At 52.1% G+C, this 27991-nt stretch overlaps 1 protein-coding gene across 10 annotated transcripts; it reads right to left on the bottom strand.

Annotated features, from left to right (window-relative positions):
• Positions 1-1966: 1966 nt before the first annotated feature.
• EML2 (EMAP like 2) lies at positions 1967-26778 on the bottom strand. Of its 10 annotated transcripts, XR_014060872.1 has the most exons (23): positions 26458-26778; positions 23652-23870; positions 23436-23559; positions 23147-23251; positions 21051-21079; positions 20722-20854; positions 16028-16177; positions 15231-15300; positions 15026-15136; positions 13696-13791; positions 12668-12802; positions 11778-11877; positions 10864-11018; positions 10413-10538; positions 8134-8265; positions 6503-6609; positions 5703-5770; positions 5343-5431; positions 5012-5109; positions 4422-4509; positions 3891-3986; positions 2686-2816; positions 1967-2383 (listed from the first exon to the last, which is right to left on the bottom strand). XR_014060872.1 is itself a non-coding variant. In XM_081515672.1 (22 exons), the coding sequence occupies exons 1-22, from the start codon at positions 26627-26629 to the stop codon at positions 2258-2260; spliced, it is 2553 nt and encodes an 850-aa protein (XP_081371798.1). In that variant the 3' UTR covers positions 1967-2257. The 10 variants fall into 10 exon arrangements, 9 of the variants coding, with proteins under 9 accessions (XP_081371798.1, XP_081371799.1, XP_081371800.1 ...); XM_081515672.1 differs by lacking the exon at positions 6503-6609 and having other exon boundaries at positions 20722-20851; positions 23147-23254; positions 26458-26629; XM_081515673.1 differs by lacking the exon at positions 6503-6609 and having other exon boundaries at positions 20722-20851; positions 26458-26629.
• Between the last annotated feature and the right edge of the window lie 1213 nt (positions 26779-27991).

The raw sequence follows: 27991 nt of genomic DNA, 5'->3' as shown, positions 1-27991 counted from the left end.
AGGCCTGGCCAATCACATGACCCTAGCCCCTAGGCCAGGGGTCCCCAACCTCTGGGATCTAATGCCCGATGATCTGAGGTAGAGCTGATGTAATAATAAAATGCACAGTAAAGGTAATGCACTTGAGTCATCTCAAAACCATTCTTCTACCCTGGTCCGTGGAAAAATTGTCTTCCACAAAATCAGTCCCCTAGCGCCAAAAAGGTTAGGGACTGCTGCTCTAGGACATAAGAGACTGGGCGCAGGATCCAAGCTGAGCCAATCTGATTCCTCTGGAGACAGGAACGCTATGAGAGAAAGACTTCCTCTGGCTTTTTATCATGTGGCCTGGCAGAATGCCTGCAGACACGGCGTCTGTGTTCTCAAGTGTAAAAATAATCAGCTAACATTTCTAGAAGGCTTTTTATGTGTCTGTCCTAAGCTTTCCCCGGGTATTTAAGTCATTTTCACAGCACCCCTAGGGGGCAGGTGCTATTATTAACTTCTATTTTATACACCAGGAGACTGAGGCCTTGAGAGGTTAAGAACCCCACTCAAGGGGAGAAGCCAGATAAGCCAGATCCAGAAAGAGTTCATACTGTATGATTTAAAGCAAAAGTGGGCAAACTATCAGTACTACTGTGGACCAAATCGAATCTACTGCCCATTTTTGTATGGCCCGTGAGCTAAGATGGTTTTCACACTTCTAAATGGTTACAATGAGACTAAAACACTAGAATTTCATGACACAGCAAAAATGTTGCGAAACTCAAGTTTCAGTATCCATAAATAGCTTTATTTGAACACTGCCAAGCTCATTCATGCACGCGTTGTCTGTGGTCGCTTTCACATGGACAAGGTCAGAGTTACTTGGGACAGAGAGTGAGTGGCTTCTAAAGTCTAAAATATTTACTAACTGGCTCTTTCCGGAAAGTTTGCTGACCTCTGATTTAAAGTTCAAAAATGTGTAAAACTGTTCTATGGTATGAGAAGTAGGGTAGCGTTTATTGAGGGGAGAGGGAAGCAATGACTAGGAAGGGACTCAAGGGGGCTTTCTGGGGGCTGGGGATGTTCTACGTCATCACCTGGGAGATGGCTGCTGGATGGGATCCATTTGTTTTTGTACATTTATGATGAGGGTACTTTTCTGAATGTAACATATCAACACATCAATAAAAGGTTCAAGTTCAAAATTCCTCAAGGTTACAGATAAAAAATGGAAAAATCCTCAATGGGAGAACCCAATCACCACAATCCAGCTAGACCCCTCCTGGACTACTCAGTTCCATGACCTGGCAATTGCTTCTTATTGTTTCTGCTGGATGAAATTAGGTTTCTGTCTCTTGTAATGCAGAACACTCTTACCTCACCCACCAGATCTCTATAGTGTCATCAGTCCACTCCTCTGGACTCAGTCCTCCTCCTCTTTCCTTGCCCTATTTCAACCCTATGGTTCAAGTGAGGCTTCCATGTTTTTAATATGATTCCATCTTCCTGGCCACAATCATTGGTCCAGGGCTGGTCTGCATGTAAGTGGAACTAACCAATCACAGTAGACCAACCACCAGTCCAAGTTGATTGATTTGCAGATGGGCCAATCATAGCCCTTCTCTGGGATTTTTGGGCTTGGGGTTCAAGCTGCCTGGTGCCATCCTTCTGTTGCGTGGAGAATACTGTTCCCAGAGAAAAATACTGACTTCCAGAAGATCAGAGAAGGTATGGAATACCTTGATTGACCTCACATCCTTGGTTCATGGGCCCTGAAAACCAGAGGGGACAACTGCCTTTCCTTATTTGTGTATGTCGGCCAACTGAGTACTCCTTTGCCCTAAGTTAGAGCTAGCTTAGTTTCTATCAAGGTTAAAGACCAATTACGACCTAATAATGGTCTCTCATCACAAACACTGTAATACACGCACACACACACATATACTTATAGACACACTCAATCTATGGATACTCCCATACACAGACCCTGACACTCCACCTCAGTGCACATGTTTTTATTTCTGGATGATATAAAATAATAAACTTAAAAAAACACTCTGAACCACTCTAATGGCTCCCCCAAATCAATGTGACCCCTCTTCCCACCCCGATAAATAGAGACTTCTGTCTGTCAGTCCACCCACCCACCCCCATAACCCCCTTTGCTATAGACATACTCTGGGTATATATTACTCTACTCGGCAATAGACATCTCCCGAAAATAGAATTGCAGCCTCACCACCTGACTCCACCTGGGCCCCATGTTCCTGGGAACCCCACCCTCCACAGTTCAGACCACCCGCCACTGCAGCACACTGGTGTCCTTGCCCCCTGTGGTCAGGGCAACACTGTCATCCCACAAGAAGGCCACATTTGTCACATGGCTGCTGTGTCCGCCGTATTTGTGGCTGAGGGCCTGTGATAGGGAAAGAAGGAAGCAAAAGGAAGTCACCTGTCTTGTTCACTGCTGTATTCCCTGTGCCCAGGTGGATAGTAGCTATTCAATAAGTATTTCTTGAGTTAATACGATGAAAGAACCAAAGATTTCATAATGCAGATGCTCAGAGCTTTAGCACTACAGACTCAGGAATTTATCAAGTTTCAGGTTAAGAAAGGCCGTTGGGATCAAGTCACTGCCCTCTTTGTATAGATGGGAAAACTGAGATCGGGGAAGGGTTGCTTGATACCTCCACCCTGCCAGCCCCGACAGGAACTCACTCGAGGCTGACAGCAGGGGTAGCTGAACAGGTGGACTTTGCCAAAGTCATCAGCTGAAGCCAGCAACTTCCCATCATGGGAGCGGGCCACAGCATTGATGTCAGTACCATCCGCTCCCTCGGACCAGATCCCTGCGGACAAGATTGGGGGTGGGTGGTGACAGTAAGATGTCAGTTGGGGCCAGGAACCCCCAGGCGAGCAGGCCCCAGCTGCAGCTCCCTGCCTTCCTCTCATCTAGCCTGTCTCTAGCCAGGGATGAGAGTTGGAATAATCTTTTGGAAATATGTGTCTGACCCTATCTTCCATTGTTCAAAACCTTCTCATGGGGAATTTCCTGGTGATCCAGTGGTTAGGACTCCATGCTGTCACTGCCAAGGGCCTCAAGCCCTGGTCGGGGAACAAAGATCCCATAAGCCACACAACATGGCCAAAACAAAACAAAAACCCTTCCACGGTCCAGCCTTCTCACCATGAACGCCCGTGCACTGCCAGGCCCCTCACACTGCTGCAGCCTTGTCCTCACCAGTGCTTCCCTTGAACTCTGCAATGATTTAGCCATCCTGCCTTCTTGCATTTCTCCAAATAGCAAGCTCTGTCACCTCTGGGCTTTTATACATGGCTATTATTCCCTTTGCCTAGAGACTGCTTTCCTTCTTCACCACACTGGAATATAACTCCTCATCCTGCAGGGCCCAGTTTGGATGTCCCTTCCTCCAGGAAGTCCTCCCTGACTCCCTCCTAGACTGGGGCCAGATGTCCTCTCTGGAGTTCCTTGCCTCAGCCTGATCTATTCTGGGTTGTCTGGGGACAGGTCTGTCTTGTCCCCTGGATTGTGAGACCCATGATGGCAGGGCCAGGGCTGTCGTGGTCACCACTGGGTCTCGGCACTGGCCAGCTGTGCAGAGAGGTGCTCAGGGAGTATGTGTTGAATACATTAATGCCTGAATGAACTCATGACTGGGACACAGGCCGTGCAAATCTCTCTGGGCCAGGCACCACCCCCCATTTGTTCTCATTTCATTACAGCTCCAAGGGACCTGAGCAGTCATCTCACCCTCCTCTTTCCTCTGACACAAACACTGCTGCTCACATGGGTCAAGGAATGAGTTTCCCAGCCTGGCAATAAGAGGCTGTAAAAACCACCAGTCAGGGATATTTCTCAGAACTCCTGTCCTCAGCAAGACTCTATCCATTCCACAACTTACCAAACACCCCAAACCCTAAGACACAAGTAGCCGTGGCCCATTCCACGTTCCTCACAGTTTCGGCAGTAGTGATCTGCTTACAGGTAGATGAATCCCCTGGGGTAGAAAATGGAGAGATGTTCAGAGCACAAAGAACTACTGACAACACACCCATTTCACAGACAGTGGACACTGAGGTCCAAGACAGGAGGTTAAGGCCCCAGGGCTTATTCTACCTCTTCAGACTGGCTGAGGGGGCTAGATTCTGGGTGGTGATGACACCCCAAGGCCAGAGCAAGGGTGTCTGCTTAGAAACCTGTACCCAACCCATCCAACCAGGGAGGGGAGGAATTGGTTAAAAGCTGCATCCACCAGGGAGGAAACCAGAAGTCAGGAGACCAGCCCATCGGATCAGCCCCTGAATACACCAGCCAGAGGAAAGGGACTTGAATGCCCTGCCCTTTCTGCCAGAACCCAGTGAAGGCTATGCAAATTGCACATGCGCAGTAGGGAGGCGGAGAGAGGTGTGCCTTTGGGTTTCAGAGAACTCACAGTACAGAATCTCGTAGTCTCCAGAGTTGGTGACAAAGCAGCTGCTGTCCTGGGCCCAATCCAGGTGGGTGATAAAACTGGAATGGCCCTGCAGGGGAGGGAAGGGGTGGGGTTAGAGCTAGAGAGGGCAGGATCCGACTAGGATGGGGGAAGGCAAAATACAGAGGTAGGGTGAAAACACAAGGGGTCTAGAGGAAGGATACAAAAGCCTTTGGAGTGTGGGGCCAGACTACCATGGGGGGGGCCAGACCATGATGGGCAGAGCTAGACACAGAGGGGGCGGGCTTTGAATGCAAGGGGCTGGGCTATACAGAGGGTGTGTTTAGAATGTGAGGGGCGGGGCTACACGAAGGGGCGGGCTTAGAATGTGAGGGGCGGGGCTACACGAAGGGGCGGGCTTAGAATGTGAGGGGCGGGGCTACACAAAGGGCGGGCTTAAAACACAGGAGAGGGGGCCTGGCTAAAACTCCTAGACGTAATCAGGGCAGTCAGTTGAGTGTTGCAGCTGTGCTCCCTTGAGGTAGAAAACTGGTTAATCCTGCACCCCCGGACGGGGCGGCGGCTTGGGCTGGGGGCCACGGCCCACTCACCGAGCACTTGCCCAGGCGGCTGACCTTGCGGCCGCCTTGGTCCACCGTGTACACGTACACCAAGTTGTCGTGGGAGCCCACGGCCAGGTACGCCCCGTCTGGGGGAGGGGGAGGGGGCTATGAGGAAGCACCCAGGTTCTACCCCCTCCTCTCTCAGATTCAGCCCCCCCACTACCCCAGGCAGCTCAGCAGTCCCGGGCTCCATCCCTACCACAGTCCTGGCCCCACCCCTAGGCCTAGCCGCACAGGCTCCAGCCCTTCCTCCTGCCTGTAAACCAGCTTTTCTGTTCCCAGGCCCTGCCTCTCCAGCATCCCCAGTCGCACTCCTTACCCGGAGAGAAGCTGACCACTGAGATCTGTTCATTCCCATCGGTATGGATGGCCACCAGGTCATGGGTCTCCGTGTCTAGCAGCAGCCATCTTTAAGGAGAAGGCGTGGTGGGGGGAGGAGGGGTGAGCTGATCTGGTAGAGAGGGGTGGCAATCTGTGGGGCCTTGAGGGAGGGACCCCAGAAAGATGTGGGAGAAAGCTGACTCCCAAAGAGGAATGATGGGGGATCAAGTCCTGGCAACCAGCTGGGACCTAATTATCATTCTCTGTAGGCTTTGGGGCAGTAGGGAAGGAGGCGGGAATCAAGGGATAGCTCCTGGGAGGAGCACAGAAGCCCACCCCAAATGCCCGTCAGTGTTACCTGCCAGTCACTGTGCCGATGGCCAGGACAGAGCCACTGGGGTGGAAGCCAGCAGAGCGGGCAGGATCCTGAGGAGGGAGAGAAGAAACGGGGTTGGGAGCTGGGGTCCCCATCCATCTGGCCACCTTCCCAGCCTCGGAGCCTGCCTAAGCGCTCTCACTTCCCTCTGCTGCCCTGCAGTAACCCCCTGCTGCAGACACTCAGAAAACACTCTTCTTCCCTTTCACATGTTGGCTCGAACAAAAAAACATTCCTCCTGTCACTGTGGACTCTGGATCCTTTATCACTCCTGTTCTAAATTCCCACAGCTTTATTCACCCAAGAGGATCTCCTTAGGGACTTTTCTAGACGTGAGACTGTTGGGATCAAGACTGTCCATATTTCTAAGACTTTTGATATATCATGTCAATCTGCTCACCATAAAATTATATCAGCTTATTACCAGGTGTGTCTGAGTGCCTGTTTCCCCGCATCTTTATCTAATCTCCAGCAAAAAAATATTTAATTGGGGTGTGTGTGGGGAGGGCAGATTTGGTTGATTTAAAGGCAACAGAGCACCATGGAATCAGACCTGGCTTCAAACAGTGGCTCTGACACTTCCTAGTGATGTGACATCAAACAGGTTTCTCCACCTTGGCCTTGGTTGTCTCAAATGGAGAACATAAACACACACACTTCCCAGGACTGTTATAAACAAGGTGTAAAGCCCTGAGAATGGTAAGCAAGATGGCCCACAGGAAGCATTCAATAAAGGTCAACTATGATCGGAATTACACTTGTTGATGGGCAAGTGATTTTACCTTTCTGGGCCTGTTTCCAAGTGAGGATCCATCATTCCTACTGCCTTGTGGTGGTTGGGGGCGGAAGCAGTTAAAAAGATGATGTTATCTGCCAGCCTGGATGGGAGCTAGGTTTGGGGGAGATTGGATACATGGATACGTATGACTGAGTCCCTTCGCTGTTCACCTGAATCTACCACAACATTGTTAATTGGCTATACCCCAATACAAGGTTAAAAATTTAAAGTTAGGAAAAAAAAAAAAAAAGATGTGGGTAAAGTGCTAAGGCAGTTTCATGGTAGGGAGACTGCCCGAATCAGAATAACCTAAGGGAACTTGTTACAAACTACAGAATCTGGGACCAAACTCAGACTTCCTGTGCTTGGATCTCATGATTCTGTTTCTGACATCTCAGGTGGTTCTGATGCCCTGGGTAGAGAACTGCTGTGCTGAACATGGAACCTGGCATATAGTAGGGGTTCAGTTAGCAGCCAAGGTGAGGATTATTACATACGGCCCCAGTAATTTCTAGGACACACCATCCCTGACTCCTAGAAGTTGAAAGGCCATCAAGTGTTCCAGCATCACAGGTAACCCTGGATTCCTAGAGCAAAACCTCAAAAGGTGGTGTGAAGACTGTGACGACTGACTTTCTACTCTCCCATACTGCAGAGGCAAGGGAGGTTAAAAACTACATTGCCCAGAAGCCCATGCGGCTAGGGTCAGCTGTGATTTGTGTCCAACAATCAGTTACACTACTGTGGGCTCTGGAAGACACAAAGTAGAGGCCCCACTCTGCCACTTCCACTGATCAGTTAGGTTGTGAAAACATTTGCTGTGTAGGTGAGCAGTCACTAGCCTTGAAAGGCAAGGGCACAGAGGATCTGTTTTTGGTCAGTGCAAATATAGGTAGCATTGAGTCACTCTAGATGTAGCAAGACAGTGCAATAGAACTTTCTACGATGATGGAGATGTTCTCTATCTGCACTTGCCAATTTGGTAGCAACTAGCCACATATTTTGGCTTAGCAGGTAAAGAATCTGCCTGCAATACAGGAGACACAGGAGATGCAGGTTCAGTACCTAGGTCGGGAAGATCCCCTGGAGAAGGAAATGGCTACCCACTCCAGTATTCTTGGCTGAAGAATTCCATGGACAGGGGAGTTGGACACGACTGAGTGACTGAGCATGTACACACGCATGCAGTCACATGTTTGGAATGTAGTTAGTGCAAGAGAGAAACTGAACCTTTCATTCTACTTACATTTAAAGTTAATTTAAGTTTGAATAGCCACATGTACTAGACAGTAGAGCTCTAGAGCCAACACTTGAGTGACCACAGCATCCTGATTCCTGGATCACAGTTATGAGGACAGCATTTTCTTGAACCCAGTGGTTCCTGACTCCCCACCTTCCTGACTATGGAAGGGGCTCCTCAGGCAGGTCAGGTCTGGGATGTTGTTCTAGGCTTCCTTCCGGTCGAGAACCCACTCCCCCCAGCCCTCCCAAGCGAGTTTATAAGCACCCAATTCCCTGTTAAATCTCATTCTGCTGAAAGACACTGGGTGTGATTTCTGTTTGATGTATTGAACCCTGACACATTGAAACAGGTAGTCCTGTTAGAAGGGTGCATCAAGTCCCCCATCCCCTTACCTCAATGGTCCTACTCCACAGGGGCTGGTGGGACTCCACGCTCCACAGGTGCACCAGCTTATCCTGCCCGCATGTCACAAACTGTGCCCGGCTGGGGTGTGTGGCCAGGCCCCACAGCTCTTCCATGTGGCCCTGGCAGAAAGGAGAGATTACAGCAATGGAGACCACCAATCCAGATCTTTCCTCTGCATCCCCCACCTCTGATGCCAGAAAAAAGTGCTGTACTAGCCTCAGCAACACATTCCCCATAGGTGACCCAGGGATGACGCTTTGCCCAGGGTATCTGGAGGAGGCAATGTTTGGGCAGACCCTTGCCCCAGTGGGGGAGCTCCAGGCAAATGTGCCCCCTCCCCTCAGACCTCTGCTTTCCAGTTTGCACAATGAGAAGCAAGAGACGTGGTGAGTAGGAACTTGACCTTAGGAGTCAGACGGTGCCCAGAAGGGGATGGGAAACCATGGACGGTACTCAGCCTGGCGAGTCTGACCACATCTCACTTATTGACTATGGCAGTCACCTGAGCAGGTGACTTCTCCTTGAAGCCTCAGTTTCATCTTCTGTAAAATGGGTCCAGTCATGTGTCTCATGGCATTCTGCTTACTCAAATTGTGGATGGAAAGTGCAAATACATGGAAGATTTATGAAGCTGGTACAAAGTGCTCACCAAATGAAAGTGGCTGACTATTATTAGTAATAATAACATATCCTACTAATATATTATCAAAATAATTAACTATGGTATCAACAGAACTATAATTATTGATAGTAGCATAATGATTAATGCTAAATAATAGAATTCTAGTAATACATTAATATGTAACTTGGGAATTCCCTGGTGGTCCAGTGGTTAAGACTCTGCTTTCACTGCTGGAGGGCACAGGTTCAACCCCCGGTTGGGGAACCAAGATCCCACAAGCCACACAGTGTGGCCAAAAGAATGAAAAAATAAAAAAAAATATGTATAACTAATACTGTAAAATGTTGATGCTATTATTAGGGGTCTTTAAGGTCCATTCTGGCCTTGGGACACCTAGGAAATCCCTCTAGCCCTTGTTTTTTCTCATCTTCTTCAACGGAAATAAGAACCAGAGCATATGTGTGTGCTCAGCCACTCAGTCATGTCCAGCTGTTTGTGACCCCATGGACTCTAGCCCGCCAGGCTCCTCTGTCCATGGGATTTCCCAGGAAAGAATATTGGAGTGGGTTGCTATTTCCTTCTCCAGAGGATCTATCTTCCTGAACCAGAAATTGAACCCATGTCTCCTGCGATGCAGGCAGATTCTTTACTACTGAGCCACCTGGAAAGCCCCTAAGAGCCAGAGGGGGAATCTAAACCCAGTTGCATAGATCTCAGCTACCTTGTAAGAGGGAAAATGCATATTGGGAGTGAAGGAAGGGGAAAACCACTGAACAAGTTTTTTTTTCCTCTTTTTGGCCATGCCGTGCAGCATGGGGGAACTTAGTTCCCAGACCAGGGATCGAACCTGTCCATGCATGCCCTCTACAATGGAAGGTCAGAGTCTTAGCCACTGGACCAATAGGAAAGTCCCAGCAAGGAGCAGCCAAGATTCTTTGAGCACTTACTCAGTGCCAGGCACCATTCGAAATGCTGTATATGAATTGACTCACGGAATCCTTATAAAACTCTGTGAGGTCAGTTGTGTTACTCTCTCGTTGCATAAAGGCACAGAGAGGTTACTCATTTGCCTCATATCACACAGCGAGTGAGCGACAGGGTTGTCTTTCACTCCCAGGCAGTCACTCCCCAGAATTCATATTCTAAGCCATCCTTCTAGACCACCACTTGGTAGGTGGACTTTTTTAAACTGGATGTGGGATAGAGTTGTGGTCTACCAGGATGGAGGCATGGGCATCTGAGCAGACTCCAGAGGGCTTTCCTAGAGCCCTGAAGCTGGAGATCTGCGAGGTGTGTGGCCCAAGGCCTGTGGGACAACCTGCCAGGGCACTTACAGAAACAGGACATAGCCCTGATCAGCAAGGGGCAGCACAGCTGGAGCAGGGTCCTGGGAACCCCCTGCTGTGCTACCAGTTAACCCATTGCTGGAACATGAGGTGTTCTGGGGCAGGAGTCCTAGGGCAGAGGTGGGGTTATAGGTCAAGAGCAGGTAAGGAAGGTAAGAGGTGTTAACCAGGCCAGAGGATAAGGAATGGGGCAGGGAGGTGAGGAGAAATGGGAGTGGTAAGAGAGGAGTGAATGGTACAGAGGAGAGAAGAGAGGCAGGTAGGGACGGAGCAGGGCAGGTGCAGAAGAGATGCTCACCTGGACTAGCAGCGAGAAGCCGGTGTGGACAGAGCCCTGCAGGATGGAGTTGCGGGTGGTCCCCACGTACAGCGTGTCTCCCCGGCCCTCCGCCACGGTGCGCACGGGGCCGAAGTCCTCGGGGACCTGGGTGGGGGCGGGAGGGCAGACAGATGAGTTTACGACACAAGTATAGAGGTGGGGGGTGAGATGGTTGGACGGCACCGTCGATTCAGTGGACATAAACTTGGGCAAACGCCAGGAGATCGTGACGGACAGGGAGGCCTGGCATGCTGCAGTCCATGGGGTCGCAAAGAGTTGGATGCAACTTAGCGACTGCACAGCAACAACAGAGGTGAGGGCAGGGTGGAGATGGGGAAGACAGGCTGGGAGAGCAGGGTCTAGTGTTAGGAGCCCTGGTGGGGTGGTGGGAAATCTCCTCACCTTTGTTTGAGCCTCTCCCCCTCCTCACCTCCACCTCCTGCAGCTTGCTGTAGTCGGAACCCCAGAGGACCACCCGCCGATCACGGCCCCCTCCAGACACCAGCGTCCCGTCCCGCAGGGCGCAGAGCCCAAACACGCCACCATCGTGGGCACCCAGCACTGCCTGTGTGATTCGGTTCCCACCTGCAGGGTGGCCAAGGGCAGGGGTCAGCATGTGGAAGCTGCCCCCACACTGACCCCAGAAAACACCTAAAACTCTCAGTCCCACATCCAGCCATTCACTCACCTTTCTTCTAACTACCTTCCCATCTACCCAACCACCCTACCATCTGTCTAATAAGCCATCTGGAAAGATAGTGTATTCATTTACTCATTCTTCTATTCACAACCCCTACATTCATTCACTGCCTTATTCATTCATTCCTTTGTCTGGAACAAACCATCTTTCCATCCATCTAACCTGGGTTAATCCATTCATTTACAGTTCAAACTTGATCACTACCATGGGGTTTGCAGAGGACAAGGGAAGGGAATACGTGAAGATTTCATGCAGGTAGGGACAGAGCTGAACCTTGATGGAGGCATTAGAATTGGTCAAGTAAGGATTTAACCTGTTTTATCACACTCAGGGCTTCCCAGGTGGCGCTAGTGATAAAGAACCCGCCTGCCAGTGCAGGATAAGTGGGTTGGATCCCTGGGTCGGGAAGATCCCCTGGAGGAGGGCATGGCAACCCACTCTAGTATTCTTGCCTGGAGAATCCCATGGACAGATGAGCCTGGCAGGCTACAGCCCATAGGGTCGCACAGAGTTGGACACGACTGAAGCGACTTAGCACGCACGCACGCACATCATACATTCCAGCAGGGTCTGAGGAAGGAAGGCACAGCCAAAGGGAGTCAGGGAGGACTGGGTTGGGGACCAAACGGTGGGGTGACACTGACCTTTGCCCCAGACATAGAGGTTCCCCCCAGAGTCCCCGGTGACCACATCGCCACCCTCCAAAAAGGTCACACACAGCACGTACTTCGGTTTCTCGTATTTCTAAGGTGGGGGAGAAGGGGATGGTGTCAGAGGGTCACTGAAGCCAGTGGCCTCCCCGAGCTCACCCACCCGCCAGAACCATGGTCCAGGCGATGTCCTCCCTGCTTCTGGGTGCAGCGCTGTGAGGAGCATCCTTGTCTCCAGTGTACCCCCATGGAGTGTCACATCGCCTAGTTTCTGACCCCACTGTCTCCCTTCCCCATCCCAGATTCCCATTCTCCCTCCTCTCTCTCATCTTGACTTCTGTCCCAGTCTCTGTCCTCAGTTTCCCCTGTTGTCTTCCCCTTGGTCTCCCCCTCTCTGCCCTACCCCTCTCCTCTTTCCCTTCCCCCCACCCTGTCTGCCTCTAGGTCCCTCTCCCTGCCCCGCCCCCCCCTCTTCTCAATATCTCCATTTCACCTCCATCGAGCCTGGTAATCTCAGGGCCTCCTCTGTTGGGGTGGAAGACGCAACTCTCACCAAAGGCAGGCCCTCTGCTTTCTGCTGTTTTTCTCTCTCTCCCGGTCACCAGGCTCTGACCTCTCTATTTATCCAGAGTATTGACAACCACAGCAACCCATTTACGCAGCATGTACTATCTGCTAGGAGCTGCTACACTCTTCATCCCATTGAATCCTCACAACTTGAAAGAGTTGAGGACCACCCTCTGGTATGAATAAGGGACCTGAGGCCCCAGCAGGCAATATCTCAGCATCCCTACAAATTCCAGCCTCTGGGGTGTCTCCAGCTGTCTGTGGGTCCCTGCCAGCCTTCCTCAGGGCCAGCCAGTCCCGGGACCCCTGGCACTCACCTCAAAGAGGCCCTGCCGCTTGCTCAGGCTGCCCCCCTCCAGGTTCCAAAAATAAATGTGGGATTTCCCACAGGTGATGAGCACGGTGGGGTCTGTGGGGTGGAAGGTGGCCACCAGCACGGCCTCGTTGGAGCACTTTAAGGCGGGGAGGAGATTCAGAATGAGGACCTCAAAGCCACCAGGACCACCGCACCCATCCCAGGAAGGACTGCCCTAAATACAGCTGTGTGGGTTGTGTACTGCACAACTGACTCGCCCGTATCTCTCCTATACAGGCAAGCTAAAGCACAGGAAGCAGGGCCAGTCACTGAAGCTTTATTGCCTTCCTCACCAATCTAATGGCAGACACGTGGAGAGCCCTTACTTTGCACCAAGCTCCGTGCCAAGCCCTTTACATCCATCAACTCATTTAACCCCACAGCACCCTGTGAGGTAAAGCTCGTTAGTACCCCCATTACAGACGACAAAGTGAGGCTCAGAGAGGGGAAGTCACTTGCCTAAGGACACAACAGCCAGATTCCATCTGGAATCAAGTCACTGGGAGCCCGGCCTCTCAACTACTTCTCCTTCCCCAAACCATGGGCCCCCCATCCTAGGTCTCTTGCCCCCAGCCCAGAATGAGCATGTGACCTTGGGCAAGAAGCTCTCCCCTCTACCATGCCTTGGGTTCCTCATCTGTAAAACAGGCCACCAGCCAGAGATGCAAGTCAAGGTCTACCTCAGACATCGCAGGGCAATCGAAACAGCAGCCACCTTGTACTTACTGATCCGCCTGTTTGGCCCGGTCGGCCCACCCTGCATCCCAACATCAAAGCCAAATTTTCCCTACAGCGGAGATGCTACCATAACTCTCATTTTACAGATGAGGCAACTGAGGCACCGAGAGGGCAAGCCACTTGTCTGAAGTCACACTGCTGGCAAATGGCAAAGCCAGGACTTCAAGGTGAGTCTGACTTTGGCCACCACAGAGGGACCCCAAGGAGTGAGGACTGAAAAAAAAAAAAAGGGTTACAAGGGGGTTACTTCACCTTGACATCCACCACCTTGGTCTCTTTGGCCCAGTCCCACACAGAGAGCACGTGATCGTTGGATTCATCTACCGCACATAGCAGGTTGCCCCCATTCTAGGAAGAGAAGAGAGGATGGGGGGAGGGGCAGGCAGCTCTGGATCTACCCCCCTCTCTCCACCCCCAACACCAATACCTTGCCCACTGGGGCATTAACCACTCAGGCCTATTTTAAGATTTTCAAAGGCCCTGGCCCAAGGCATATGGAACACATTAAAATACACTCCCCATCCAGGGCCACACACATTTTAAAGGCTGTTTATAGTTTTCCTTTTGAAATGACTAGTCCCTAAGAAATTCATCTAATTTCCCCTCAGCTACAATTTCTCTGCAACCAGCACACCCTCAGGAATTCTTACTAAGAGCATCTAACCCGCCTCTCTATCTATAATGACTTGTATGATTATGAAGTTAAACAACTAATAAAGTTGGGACAATGTTGCTGTTTTATATCTTTGGTTAAGCACAGGTTAGTTTTGATTTTACAGAGTTTTTCTCTCCTCCAGACGCTGGCAAAAAAATACTTTTATTTCTCCAAAGGTCTCAGAAAACCTGTGAGGCTTTTAAACGGTCCGGTGGGAGGACCAGTTGTCTTTTATTTCCTGATTCGCTGCAGCCACTACTTTGGTGAAATGTGATAAAAATGTAAAATATGATTTTAGGAAAAAACCACCAATCACACACTTGGATGTTGTGGGAATGTCAAACTGCTCTACAAATTCCTAAAGCCTTACTCTCGATTTCCTCCCCCATATCTGCCAACACCCATGTTCCGGATGGTACTAGGAGCAGGGCTGCGCTAGACACAGGGCTTCAAATGCCTACAGATAAGGATCCTTCCAGAATGAAACAATGCAAAAAGCATTACCTGATCTACAAAGGATCACTGCGGAGTCTGTCTGGGGGCAGACCCGTTGTTGTTTTACTGTTGTTTAGTCACTAAGCCGTGTCTGACTCTTGTGACCCCATAGACCGTAGCCTGCAGGCCCCTCTGCCCATGGGCTTTTGCAGGCAAGAATAGTGGAGCAGGTTGATCATTTCCTGCTCCAGGGGACCTTCCCGACCCAGGGATCAAACCCACGTCTACGCACATAGGCCAGCGAATTTTTTATGGCTGAGCCACCAGAGCGGGCTGGCGAGGCTCCAACTGTGGGCGCACAGCCTGGAGGGGCAGGAGGGGCAGGAGGGCCAGTAGGGCCAGGAGTTCGGCTGGGGGCTTGGACAGCACCCGTGACGTCACGATGAAGGCGTGGCCTCCAACCCAAAGGGGAACCAGGCGCACAGGACTTACAGATTTGGAAAAGCCCACACAGCATACAGCTCTGTCAAACACCCCCAGGCCCAGCACGTGTAAGGTGGAGAGGGAAACCGAGTCCCAGATGCGCACGTGGGGTGGCAGCGGCTGCAGGAAGGAGAGAGGCCAGTTACCTCGGGGGCCTGGCTCCCTGCATCCACAACTCCATCCCAGCCTCCAGGTCCTGTCCCCTCACTGTTACCTTCCCCTCCTTAGTGGTGCCCGCCACCTGTCCAGTAGCGATGGTGACCATATCAGGGTGGACAGCCAGGCTGAGGAGAGACGAGCGGGTGGAGGGGACTTGGTGGGGGTGGGGGGGAACGGCTGACAGCAGCCCAGGACCCCTCCAGCTGCAGCCACAGTCATGATGCCTGATTATTCATTCCACAGGTTGGCTGACTGAGTTATTTTTAATCCAGCGGTCCCCAATGTTTTTGGCCCCAGGGACCGGTTTCATGGAAGAAAACTATTCTTCAGATGGGGGAGAGGGAGATGGTTTGGGGATAATTCAAGTGCACTACATGTATTGTGCACTTTATTATTATTTCATCAGCTCCGTCTCAGATCATCAGGCATTAGATCCTGGATGTTGGGGACCCCTGTGTTAGTCAATGAACAATGATTTAGTTCTTCAATAACAATAAGGGGATACTCTCTGGGTACCCTGACTCAGAAGCAAGACTCAGGCCTCTGGTCTCTAACTCGGGCCCACAGGGCTCAAGCCTGAGCCACAAATGGCCAGGAGAACACACCCATCGACAGGGTGGCTGCCACCACGGGGTTCCAACACACTACAGGACCGTCTGGTGTGCCTGCTTGAAGTTTTCAAAAGAAGTGAAAAATCCAGGTATCGGAGAGAATTCACAGACATCTGAAGTACTGATAATCAATCCATGATGTTTCCCGCCTGAATTCAGGCCCAGTGAAGACGTGGCCCCACCCACCTCCCCTTCGATGCCCTGTGTGGGGGATATTTGGCATCGTCCTCCCCAGCCTCACCACTTGATGTCATCGGTGTGTCCCAGGTAGTGCCGCTGCCTCTGCTCCTCCACGCTGTACAGAACAGCCACGGAGGCCACAAAGTACACTATCTCCCCCGTGGGCAGCAGGTAAAGGTTGGCTCGGCAATCTCGGCCTCGGTAACCATAGCTAGAGATGCCCCGGGGCCGGTTAAGGAGCATATTTCGCATTGCAGCTGTTGGCTGACTCCCAGATGAAGGTCATGGGAGCTAGGTTTTCCTGTTTCCACTCTTACCCCTGTAGGAGGTTGAATAACCCCCCGCAAAATATGTCTACTGTGGGACTTCCTTCGAAGTCCAGTGGTTAAGACTGAGCTTCCAATGCAGGGGACGCGGGTTCAATCCCTGGTGAAGGAACTAACATCCCACACGCCACTGGGCCCAATGATGAAGAAAAAATGAGTGTCCACCAAAATATTACCACCTGGAAACTGAGAATGTGACCTTACTTGGCGAAGGAGTCTCTGCAGATGTAATTAAGGATCTCGAGATGAGATCATCCTGGATTGTCTGGCTGGGCCGTCTAACTCCAGTGACAAATGTCCTTGTAAGAGCCAGAGAACAAAAGACTGACACTGGGTGGGATAAGGCAGTGTGAGACTGGAGTGATGGAAGAACCGAAAGGCTTGTCAGCAGCCACCAAAAGCTAGGAGCCAGGGAAAAAGTCCCCAGAACCTCCAGAGGGACCATGGCCCTTCTGACACCTTGATTGGGGATTTCTGGCCTCCAGAGCTGTGAGATTCTTCTGTTGTTTTAAGCCACCAAGTTCGTGGACATTTGTTAAGAGCAGTCACAGGAAACTAATCTGTCCACCCTCCTTCCCCAGAGGGATCCTGTTAAAATCTATTATCACTAAGTCAGTTCACATGTGTCCCCTGCTCAGGCTCTCTACTCAACTGTCAGCTCCTCAGAGACACCTTCTCAGCCTCTCCCAAGTAGTTCCAAGACATTTAAAACTGCAGACCGGAATTCCCTGACGGGTTAGTGGTTAGGAGTCAGCACTTTCACTTCCGGGGCCCGGGTTCAATCCCTGTTTGGGGAACTAAGATCCTACAAGTCTTGCAACATGACCAAAAAAACCCTGCAAACTTGAGACTTCTTGGCAAGCCAGTGGTTAAGACTTCCCCTTCCAATGCAGGGGGTTCGGGTTTGATCCCTGGTCAGGGAGCTAAGATCCCGCATGCCCGGGGTCCAAAAAACCAAAATATAAAACAAAAGCAATATCGTAACAAATTCAATAAAGATTTAAAAACATAACATGTGGGATGCTGATGAATGCACTGCAGGAAAATTAAGAGGTAAAGGGGATGGGGGCATTGAGGGTGTATGGGTTTTCTTTATTTTTTAAGATTTTCTTTTTTTTTGACATGGACCTTTTTTTTTTTTAAGTCTTTATTGAATTTTTTGTTTTTGCCACACCCTACTCCAATTCCCCAACCAGGGATCTAACTTGCGCCCCTTGCATTGGAAGCACAGCGTCTTAACCAGTGGACCACCAGGGAAGTCCATCTGTTTAACTTATTCTGTGTCTCCCCAACTAGAGTGCCTGCTCCAGGAGGGCAGGGACCTCTGTCCATTCTGTTTACTGATGTACCTCTTGTGCCCAGATGAGGTCCTGGTACACAGCGGACATATGAGTTCAATATTTGTTGAAGGAATGTGACCCCTCTTCTGTTCAGAACTTTCTGTAGCTCCCCAGTTCCCCTAAGAGAAAGCCCAAGCTCCTCTTGCTGGCCTTGTTTGCCCTTCCCTGGTCTTAGCTTCTGCCCTCTGATGTTGGATTTCCTCAAAACACCAAGATCATGACCATCAGCCAGGTCTTGGCACTAACCTTTCCCTTTGCCTACTACACACTACCTGCCACCTTTCTCAGCTATCACATCCTCAGAGCAGGCCTCAGTTTCACTTCATCTGCTGGACTCATCCTACTTATCTGATCAACGTGTTAACCGCACCTAATCCTTGATGAGACTGTCAGTTGCACACAGCCAAAACTGGGCTGTTTTATTCTCGTCTGTAACTCCTCCTCCAGGAAGCCTTCCCTGATGCTCAGGCTGGGTTGGCTGCCCTCTCTGGGTTCCCCCATCCTAGCCTTGCCCACTCTAAGTTGTCACTGTCATGGATTCTGACCCCATACTGGACTACGAGCCCAGGAGGGCAGGTTGATACTAATTTGGGGACTGTTGGACCCCAGCCCTTAGTCCCAGAATGTTCGCGAAACATTTGAATGGATGTCAATATGTCTATCCCGACCCCATAGAAACTGCTTCACCCTGCAGCCATTTTAGGGCTGGGGAATGAGGCCCACATGGACTTTTGCTATCTCAGCTGCTTTTCTCCTGATGCTCACTTATGAAGCCAAGCCTGGCATGACAGCATGGTATTCTTCAATTCCTGTGAATATTTCCGGCTGCCTTAAAGAGGTTCCAGGCTCCAGCTATTCCTGCCTCCTCCAGAGAAAAAAACCAAGGCCAAGAGAGGAGGACAGGGAGTGGGTCCCCAGGATGCTAACCCCAAACCCCAGTCTGTATTTCAGAAAAAGCTTAGGGCTCAGAGTCAGAGTTCTGGCCTCAGTTCTGCTGACTCCCTAGGACAGGGCTGGGACCCCTCTCGTGGCCTCAGTTTTCTCATCTGGAAAGTAAGGGTAATCATTCCCAACCTGCAGGCCTCAGAGGGCTCTTGGAGAACACTGGCTGTAAAAATATATTCTGAACCCTACAAAAGAGAAGGATCATATTATTCGATGTATTTATATTGAAAGAACTTTGAACAGAGCCTGGCATACAATAAGTGCTCAATAGGGACTTCCCTGGCAGTCAAGTGGTTAAGACTCCACGCTTCCAATGCAGGGGACATGGGTTCAGCCCCTGGTCAGGGAGCGAAGATCCCACGTGCCATGTGGCACAGTCAGTGCGTGTTCAATAGTGATTAGTTATTATTTTCATCAGTCTCTGTTTATAGGGCACATATTATAAGCACACTGTTTCACAGTCTTATGAATCTGAGATCATGACACCCACTTTTCAGAGGAGGCAAATCAGGCACAGAATGGCGAGGTGATTTGCCCAGGGTCACAAAGCCAGCCAGAGGCTGGGCTGGCATTTCAACCTATTTCTGCCAGCCTCCAAAGATAGGGTTCTTAACCATTGCCAACTTCTTTCATTTCTCACATTCACCAAACTCACTCTGGCCACAGAGCCCTTGGACCTGCCGTGCCTTCTGTTCTTCCTATGAAAGTGAAGTGAAACTGTTACTCACTCAGTTGTGAGAGGGTAACAGGCAGGAAGGCCAGGGGTCTCCAAACGGAGGAAACAGGCTTCAAGTGTCAGACATTTAAGCGGCAGGAGGAAACAAACTAGTGATATTTTTTTTCCCTTCTCTATACAAATTTAAAAGGAGGTTTCTCTTAAAATACTGTGTTGCCATAATGACACCTGGTTCCACCTGAAGTTAACTATTCTCAAACCTTGAGTTAACCAATGCATTTTTCTTGTGGAAATGTTTGTCTTAAGCTATGTTAATGTACTATGCATTTACCCCAGACCCTGTCTTCAAGTCGGTTCCGCCTAATGGCTCAGAACCAACTTGACAAACCAGTATGTTATACTCAGACATTGTTCCCCTAATCTATGTAAATGAAACTATTTGTATGGTAATCTGCCTTTCTACAAGATTCAAGTCAACTGTTTTATGACCCGGGATGACTCGTCTGGTGCCAAGATTGTCCCAAAACACATCTTATATGGATGAGGGGCCTGGTGCCATTCTCTGAGTTTTAAGACATTCCTTTCTTTCATTAACAGACTGCTAGTGACTACATAACATCCAGCTAAAAACTAGCAGGGGGGTATTCTTTCTGCCCCCTTCTGATGTCTATGTCAGAAGCTTTCTCTATCTCCTTTATACTTTAATAAAACTTCATTACACAAAAGCTCTGAGTGATCAAGCCTCGTCTCTAGCTCCAGATTGAATTCGTCTCCTCTGGAGGCCAAGAATCCCGGCATCTTTTCCTGCTTCAGCAATAACCTTTCAGTTGTGTCTCTTTGTGACCCCATGGACTATAGCCCACCAGGCTCCTCTGTCCATGGAATTCTCCAGGCAAGAATACTTGAGTGGGTAACCATTCCCGGGGATCTTCCTGACCCAGGGATCGAACCCAGGTCTCCTGCATTGCAGGCAGATTCTCTACCATCTGAGCCACCAGAGAAACCCTGGCCCCTAAATGTTCAATTCTCAGCTCAAATGCCCCCTCCTCAGAGAAACCCAGTTACTCCTCTCATTTGAGCTTAGGTTATTGTGTGACCAGCATTTATTACTTAGCTGAAATTATCTTATTTGTCGATTCATTGGCCTCAGTCTCCCCTACTTTAGAAGGTGAGCTCAGGGAACCTAGCCTGTGTATAGAAGAGAATCTGATAGATGGAGGGCGCTCAGCAAATGTTCGCTGCTCTAATGAATCATAAAAGTCACGTGAGCTAATCTGCCTCCCTCTGCTCCCTGCAGACTCCAAGCTCTTCCTGATCCCTCACGTCACAGATGCCTAGGAAGTCCCACCTTCGGTACAAAGACCCTCCCTCTAGCTGCAGTTCCACGGAAGGGCTTCAGTCCTTTCCGGATTGGGGGTGGGGTGGGGGTTGGGAGGAGCGGGAGGAAGAGATTAAAGTAAAAGGATACACCCAGTCCAACTTGAATCGGCGCGAAGGCAGCTCAGAGCGGGTGTCCAGGCTGTAGGTGGGGACCAGCTCGTCCGGGATCAGCATGGGTACAGGGCGGCCCCTCAGGAACATTTTCACCGAGCCCTCCTCTGCTAGGATGCATACCCCCAGAGGTCAGGTGCTGACACCAGTCCGCAACCCCGTATCCTCTCCCCTTCTGAGTTCACTTTTTAAATGTTTTTTAAGTAAAAGAGGGAAGGGGTGGGGGGTGGGGATGAGGTCAAAGAGGTTTCCTGACCTCCAGCTCTGGCCTCACCCCAGCGAGGCCCTCCCATTCTCCCTACTTACCCATGCTGAAGATTACTTCTTTGGTTTTGCTGTCAGGAAAGGATAAAGAAGGGAAAAAAAAGAAAAGAAAGCCCTAATTAGCAGGCCAGTCAGAAACTGGAAGAAACCACTTCCCCCACCCCACGGCTCTCCCGAGGTCTTTGATGAGTAATGGGTGGGGGGCGAGTAAGGAGCGGAGCGCTGCCTCTCTGCAGGCCGTGTGCTTTGCTCGGTTGATCTTGCAGAGCCTAAGACACAGGCCCAGAGAGGCAGTGATCGCCAAAGATCACACAGCACGAAGTGGCAGGGACGCGATCCTGGAAGCGGGGAGTCACAAGGTACCCCTCCCTCCTAAGTCAGCACGGTTGTCCCAACGCTCTCCACACCCAGTCCCACAGCGCCCCAAACTTCTAACAGAAAGGGAAGAGGTGAGGGTTTAAGGCAAGGGGCGTGTCTCTACACTCCTTTTTGCTGACGGAAAGAGGTGATGCCTGCGGGTCTGGGTCCCCGGAGAAAGGGGAGACCTGGGTCCTGCTAGTGCAAGGAGGAGGGGGTGTGTGCGAGAAGGTCTCACCCAGGTCCAAAGCTACTCATGGCGGCGGCTGGCGGAGCTTCGGGGCCGGGGGTGGAGCCGGGACCAGCTCCGCCGCTTCCGGCCCTGGGAGGCGCCCGCGCCGCCGCGCCCTGCCCCGCCCTCCGCGGCGGACCCCGCAGCCGGAGGTTCCCATTCCGGGGCTATGGGGTCCTGACACTAGGCTCTTTTGTCGGGGGAGGGAGAGTGTTTTTTGAGAACACGGACTCGAGGACATGTCTCCCTGAGTTCAAACCCAAGCTCTGCCAGTTCCCAGCGTTGTGAACAAGTTGCCAAACCTCTGCCTCGGTTTCTTCCCTTTTCACTTGGGGATAAAAAACCTCTCAGGCGATTGTGAAGCTTCAGTTGGTTAATTCATGTAAAGTGCTTTGTGTAGTACCTGGCACATAGCTCTGTGTATATGTTTGCTATTATTTCAGTGGGGTGAAATGTGTGGGTTTTTTACTCCGGCCCTGCTTTAGTCCGCCCCATCCCCCAGCCTTGACCTCGCCCACCGCATCGGGACTCCACACTCAGGTTTTTACACCGCCCAGACATTCACTCTGGCCCGGCCTCTGGGAATTTGACCTCGTCCAACATTCTGATCATAGTACCACCTCTCCTTCTGACCCTACCCCTGAATCGACAGCTCCACATGGAACCTCCTATCGTCCTCAGGTCTGGTCAAGCAAGCAGACCAAGATAACCTTCACCTTGAGTCCCTGCAGACCTACTGAGGTCTGTCCACGCCCACCTATGACCACAGTTCAGTTCAGTCGCATAGTCGTGTCCGACTCTTTGCGACCCCGTGGGCTGCAGCACGCCAGGCTTCCCTGTCCAGCACAATTCCCGGAGTTTGCTTAAACTCATGTCCATCGAGTCGGTGATGCCATCTAACCATCTCATCTGTCATCGCCTTCTCCTCCTATGACCACACCCAATCTTCAAATTCAGACCGACCCCATTTCCACCTGGCAGCGCCCAGGCTCCCCTCCGCCCAGTTTCTTGCACCAAACACTACTGCACGTGATCTCAGCCCGTTCCCCTCACCCCAGGTTCTGATTCTGCCCAGTTTACCCTCTGACCACGTCCTCAAATTCCTTTCACGCCCGTTCCTCTGATTACCCCATTTCCTGCAGAAACTTCCCTTAGAATCCTGACCTGGCTGCCTCCCGGAGACTCAATGCGGACTCTCCCTTTACCTTAATAGCCAGGCCCACAAGCCAGGCTGCTCCCTAACTTCTACTCGGACTCTTCCAAGAAACTCTGACCGTCCACGCCTCCTATGCTCTGGTTCAGCCTCTAAAGCTTTGACCACGCCCCTCAATGTTGGCTCCGCCTTCCCGTGCCTTTCACTACTACCACGCTGTCTCAAGATTGGTCCCTCCGATCCTCCTGCACCATTTCCGCTTTCTGAACTAGATGACCATGCTTTAGGTTATTACCTCGTGGCCCGGGGCATCACCCTAGTCTCCCCATCGTTTTCCAAGCCTAACTGAAGTCTTGGTCCCACCCTTTGCGGCACGACCCCGCTTTGGACACTTACCCTTCCTTTTTGGTGCTGCAGTTGCTGCTAGAGGATGTGGTGCGGCTGCGGGGGTCCTCGCGGCGCACCGAGGCGAGGCGCTCTGGTGACAAGTAGCGCCGGGCGCTGCTAATAGAGAGGACACAGTTAGGCGCAGAACCTGCGAAGCTAGCAGGCGAGTGCCGGAGGCGGGCGAGAACTTTCCAGGACCTTCCCCTGCTGATGTTCAGACACCTGAGTCCATCCCTTTACATATCAACAGCCTCCGAGGTCTTGGAAGAGGCTGGGGATCCCGACTTCCACGCCTTACCTGCGCCCAGAGGTCGCCTCCTTTTTGGGGGAGGATGGGGACGTGGCATAGCCGCCCACGCGCCGCGGGGGTCCCGAGCCATTGAGGGGCGTCCTGGTGGGAAGACCTTTCAGGAGCTGACACACTAGAGGGATGGGGTTAGAGGACAGAAGAGGATGAATTTGAGGTCCAGGCCCCAGCCCCTACCACCTCACCCCACTAGTCTAGTGAAGATACCGGAGGCAGCGGTGCCTAGGCGAGGAGGAGCCCGGCCCTTGGGAGTGCCCCGCGCGCGCAGCGCTGCGCCTTGCTCTTCGCATGCCCGCAGGCGACGCAGCGCGTCAGCCAGCGCCGCCTTTAAGACCGCCAGCTCATCTTCCTGCAGCTGCAGCCGCTGCTCCAGCGCCGACACGCGGTCGTCCACCTCCATCCCGCTCGTGCCCGACAAATTGTCATCTGGAAGGCAAGAGATCGCTGGCTGCGAGGGCCACCCTGGAGCTCCAACGCCCAAGGGGAAGTGTCCCTCCCACCTGCCCGGGGCTAAGTCGCGGGCCAGCCACGCCCCTTTCAACTCCCGCGACTTGGGGCTGGAACGCCTGGATGTGGGCCAAGAAGAGGGGAAGGAAATCCCCACGGCTCTCTACACTTGCCTGCACACTCCTCTTTGCCGCAGCGCCCTGGAGGTGTGACCTTAGGGAAGTCCCTTCCTCGCTAACCTTCTAAGCAAGCGTCTACAAATCAAGAGCCTCTCGACTCTGGTTTTAAGATTCTATGACTAAGATGCTAAATACCTATGAGTGATATCAACATCTTAAGGATGACATCAACTTCTCCAGAATGACACCAACATTCTAGAATTGATCCCCAATATCCTCTGACTAATATCGAGATTTTTTATCGCGGGTACTAACATTCCCTCTCTATTTCTAAGACTTTCCAAGCGAAAAAGTCTGTGCCTGGTCCCTCTCCTTCGCTTTCTCTCCTCACCGAGGGGTTCGACCCCAGAGCCTACAGCAAGGACAGAGTTTCTGCGGCCCCTGGCGGCAGATTTGGGAGTTGCAGGCAGCTCCTCGAAGACCCGAGATTCGCGCAAGGGGATCTGACACCCAAACTAACTTCCCCGACCCAAGCTTCTCTCCTTTGATTCTGTACTCCCACGCCCCTGACTCGGCTCTCCCTCTCCTCTCTAGATGCAGCCAAATAACTCCTCCTCCATCTCCCGCGGCCCTCATTTTCCCGAAGTGGGAGGGGCAGAGTACCAGAGTGGTCCCCCCTCCCCCTTTCCTCCCAGGCCACTCATACCCAGACTCATTGCTGGCAAGAACCAAGGAAGCCCTGGCTCCCAGTCCGGTGGAAGTAAAGGTGGTAGCCTTAACAGGAACGGGGCTTGGAAGTAGCACCTGCTATCCCCCGTCCATAGGACGCCCCGCCCGTCCGCTGGGCTCCGCAGTGCAGCCATCGGTCCCTCCCCTCCCTCCCCCACTCCCTGCGGCCCAATCGCTTGCCTGGCCTCGCCTGCCCTGCCCCCCACCCAGCGCCACTCTGGTCGGGTGCCTGGACCTGCATTGGAAGGCAGGGGCTAGGTCTGAGGGAGAGAGCTGTCAGAATTCGGAACTCATAAGAAAAGGAATCTCAGGGGCCTGTTGGCAATGGGTTTTGCAAAAGAGGAAACTAAAGACGGAAGACGGGGGAGAGTGCAGAGATCACCGAAGGTCAAACAGCCAATAAGGGAGGTGCAGGAGGGCCTGATCACCTCCTTGTGCCAAGACCCCTCTTACTTACCATTAATAATACTACCCCCCAAAATGAGATTTGTCATAGAGAGCTGACATATGCAAAACACTTAGCATCTCACTTGGCTCTGGTATGTGCTCAGTAAATCCAGAATATAATTAAATGTTATGGTATCCACGCTGGAGGAGGGCATGGCAACCCACTCCAGTATTCTTGCCGGGAAAATCCCATGGACAGAGGAGCCCGGCGGGCTACGGTCCACGGGGTCGCAAAGAGTTGGACACGACTGAAGTGACTGAGCACATGGTACCCAGTGTCCCAGCAACTTTAGTAGCTGTAGTATTATACACATTTTAGGAGGCAAGGAGATAGATGGGGACTGAAACCCAGAGAAATGAAGTTACTCATACATGGACACACAACCTTTGAGTCCTGGAACAGGTATTTGACCCAGGCTTAGGCACCCTGTCAGCTTGCCTCTCAGAGGAGCTGAGGAGGACAAAAATGAGCATTCTGGTCCCTGACACTGGGGTGTATGCCCAGAGGTGAGCCTCCAAATGGGAGTTCCTTCTCAGGCCCCCAGAGTGAAGTGGAGGAGCTGTTACCTTGGCCCTGCAACCCCCATCCAGGGACCCAGCAATTCTGAGGCCTTGACCTGCCCACCCACCCCTCACCCACCATGACTCAAGTCCTCTGCTCCCTCCTGCCCGTTCATGCCCCCACCTTCAGCTCTTTTGCCCAGAAACCAGCCCCCACTTCCCACTTCTCCTCCCCTCATCCGGGTCTGACACCCACAATGGCCTTTCTTTTTCATACTCATTTATCTAGGGAGAAGGGATGAGTCCTCATGGGCAGGAGGGGTGGGGCCTGAGGACTTGGGGGGTAGAGTGGAGGCAAAGTCATCCTACCTGGTCCCACACCCAGCCCACAAGCCAACACCCAATTCCACTCTCCCTCAATCGGTCCCTCTGCTGAAGAGAAGGGAGAGGGTCCCGGAGGACTGAGAGGGGATGGAGAGGCAGAGTTCCAGACCTCCAGGCCTTCCCTCCTTCAACCCCAAGCTCCTAAAGACTCTGTTCCCTTCTGGTTCAGCCACCTGGGGGGAAAGGGAAGCGTCGAAGAAGGTGGGGGACTGGGATCAGGGCTTTGGGGATCAGGTACCTTGCTCTGGGGTCAGGGTCCTGCTAGTGGAGAAAGGAGAATCTTCAGCTAGGGGCGAGGGTGGGGACTTGGAAGGAGGAGGTTGGGGTAGAAGGAGATAGGTCCAGCCCTGGGCGGTGCTAGGGTCGGAACTGAGGAGGGGTCTCACCGTTGCAATATTGAAGCAGCGAGGACGTGTCGTAGAGGCCGCAGAAGGCCGGGCCGCGCTCCGCCATCGCCCCGCCACATCCACCGCCGGCCCCCCCGGTCCCAGCTCGGGCCCGGTCTCCCCCCCCAGGCCCTGCCTCCCGTTGCCATAGCAACGCCCTTCGTTCCAGCATCCCCGGCTCGGTCCGTCCGGCATCAGGCGGCCGACGCCGGGCCTGGCACCGGGGTCATCCCCCAGGATGCCCAGAAAGGGGGGGTTGGGACACCCCCTGCCAGGCCCCCCAACACAATCCTCGGGCCGGGATTGGTTGAGCCGAGATCCCTCTCGGTACTGTCTGGTACCGCCCACAACAGGCGCGTATTCTCTCTAGTCCTCGCCTGTTCAGGACCAATGAGAGCCTGTCGCGCAGGCCCCCTTCACCAATAGGGATGCAAAATGATTGGAAGGGGTAGGGCCTTCTCTGCTTTTCAGCCCGAAGCATAGCCCCCGGCTCTTAGAGAAAGGTAGGGTGGAAGAAGACACTCCCACATCCCCCAGACCTTCCTCATCTTTTGCTGGATTTTCGAGAAGCCCCCTTGCAAGACCAAAGCCTGACCCTGGAGCCTCAAATCCGCCCAGAAACCCACAAGCTCCGCCCTGGAACTCTTATTCTAGCTCGTTTCTTAGAGCTCTTGTTTATTCTATCTACACCAGCCCTCAGGGCTTTTAGCTCCACCCCCAGAACCCCGTGGGGGGAGCTAAAGTTCTATTCCCGCCACCAGAGCTTTTGGCACCGCCCCCTGAGCGTCTCAGGGCCAGAGCCCTTGACCTCGCCAACCGATAGGATTGACTCCGCCCTTGAAGTTTAGAGCCCCCTACTCTAAGTCTGTTAATCCCGCCCTCTCTTTTCCTTCCACTTTCCTATTGGCCATCCCAGGCCCTTAGCTCCTCCCCTACAGGCTTCATCTCCCACCTTATTATCCAGTCCGGGTTTTGACAAAGGCCCAGCTGTGATGCTTGCACGGCTGGCGGTGTCTGTCGGAGCTGGCTCCGAAGTTGTGGGGAAAGAAAAGGGAAGAAAACCTGACAATGGATTTAAAGAATACTGGACCACCTTCTCCAAATCCCCATTGAGAGTCAGCCCCTAGAAATGACCCAGACCATGCTTCATAGGTGGGGGCCAGATATATAGAGATATATGTACGCCAGTCAGCCAGTGCGTGCTCAGTTGTGTCAGATTCTCTGCGACCCCATGGACTGTAGTCCCCACCAGGTTCCTCTGTCCATGGAGTTTTCCAGGCAAGAATACTGGAGTGGGTTGCCATTTCCTTCTCCAAAGGATCTTCCTGATCCAGGGATCGAACCCAGGTCTCTTGTGCCTTCTGCATTGTCAGTCCGAATCTTTACCAACTGCCCCACCTGGGAAGCGACCCTAAAGCAGAAGAGATTCGCTTCTGGACACAGGCAGGCCTTGAAGCTCAGGGCTTGGAACCAAATTGACCTGGGTTTGAGTCCTAACTCCACCACTGTCTGATTCTGACCCTGAGCCTCAGTT

The sequence above is a fragment of the Giraffa tippelskirchi genome, chromosome 7 (genome assembly GCF_054371585.1).
Source record: "Giraffa tippelskirchi isolate mGirTip1 chromosome 7, T2T-mGirTip1v1.2.pri, whole genome shotgun sequence".
NCBI lineage: Eukaryota > Metazoa > Chordata > Mammalia > Artiodactyla > Giraffidae > Giraffa > Giraffa tippelskirchi.
Note: the sequence above shows the minus strand (reverse complement) of the source record. Positions and strands in the feature narration are given on the sequence as shown.

Coding starts and splice junctions, on each gene's coding strand:
- EML2 (XM_081515672.1), bottom strand. CDS start 26,629: ATGCTGGAACGAAGGGCGTTGCTATGGCAACGGGAGGCAGGGCCTGGG. Junction 5,771..8,133: donor TGTGGAGTAGGACCATTGAG/GTAAGGGGATGG, acceptor CTCCCTCCTCAG/GATCCTGCCCGCTCTGCTGG. Junction 2,384..2,685: donor ACCCCTGCTGTCAGCCTCGA/GTGAGTTCCTGT, acceptor TCCCTATCACAG/GCCCTCAGCCACAAATACGG.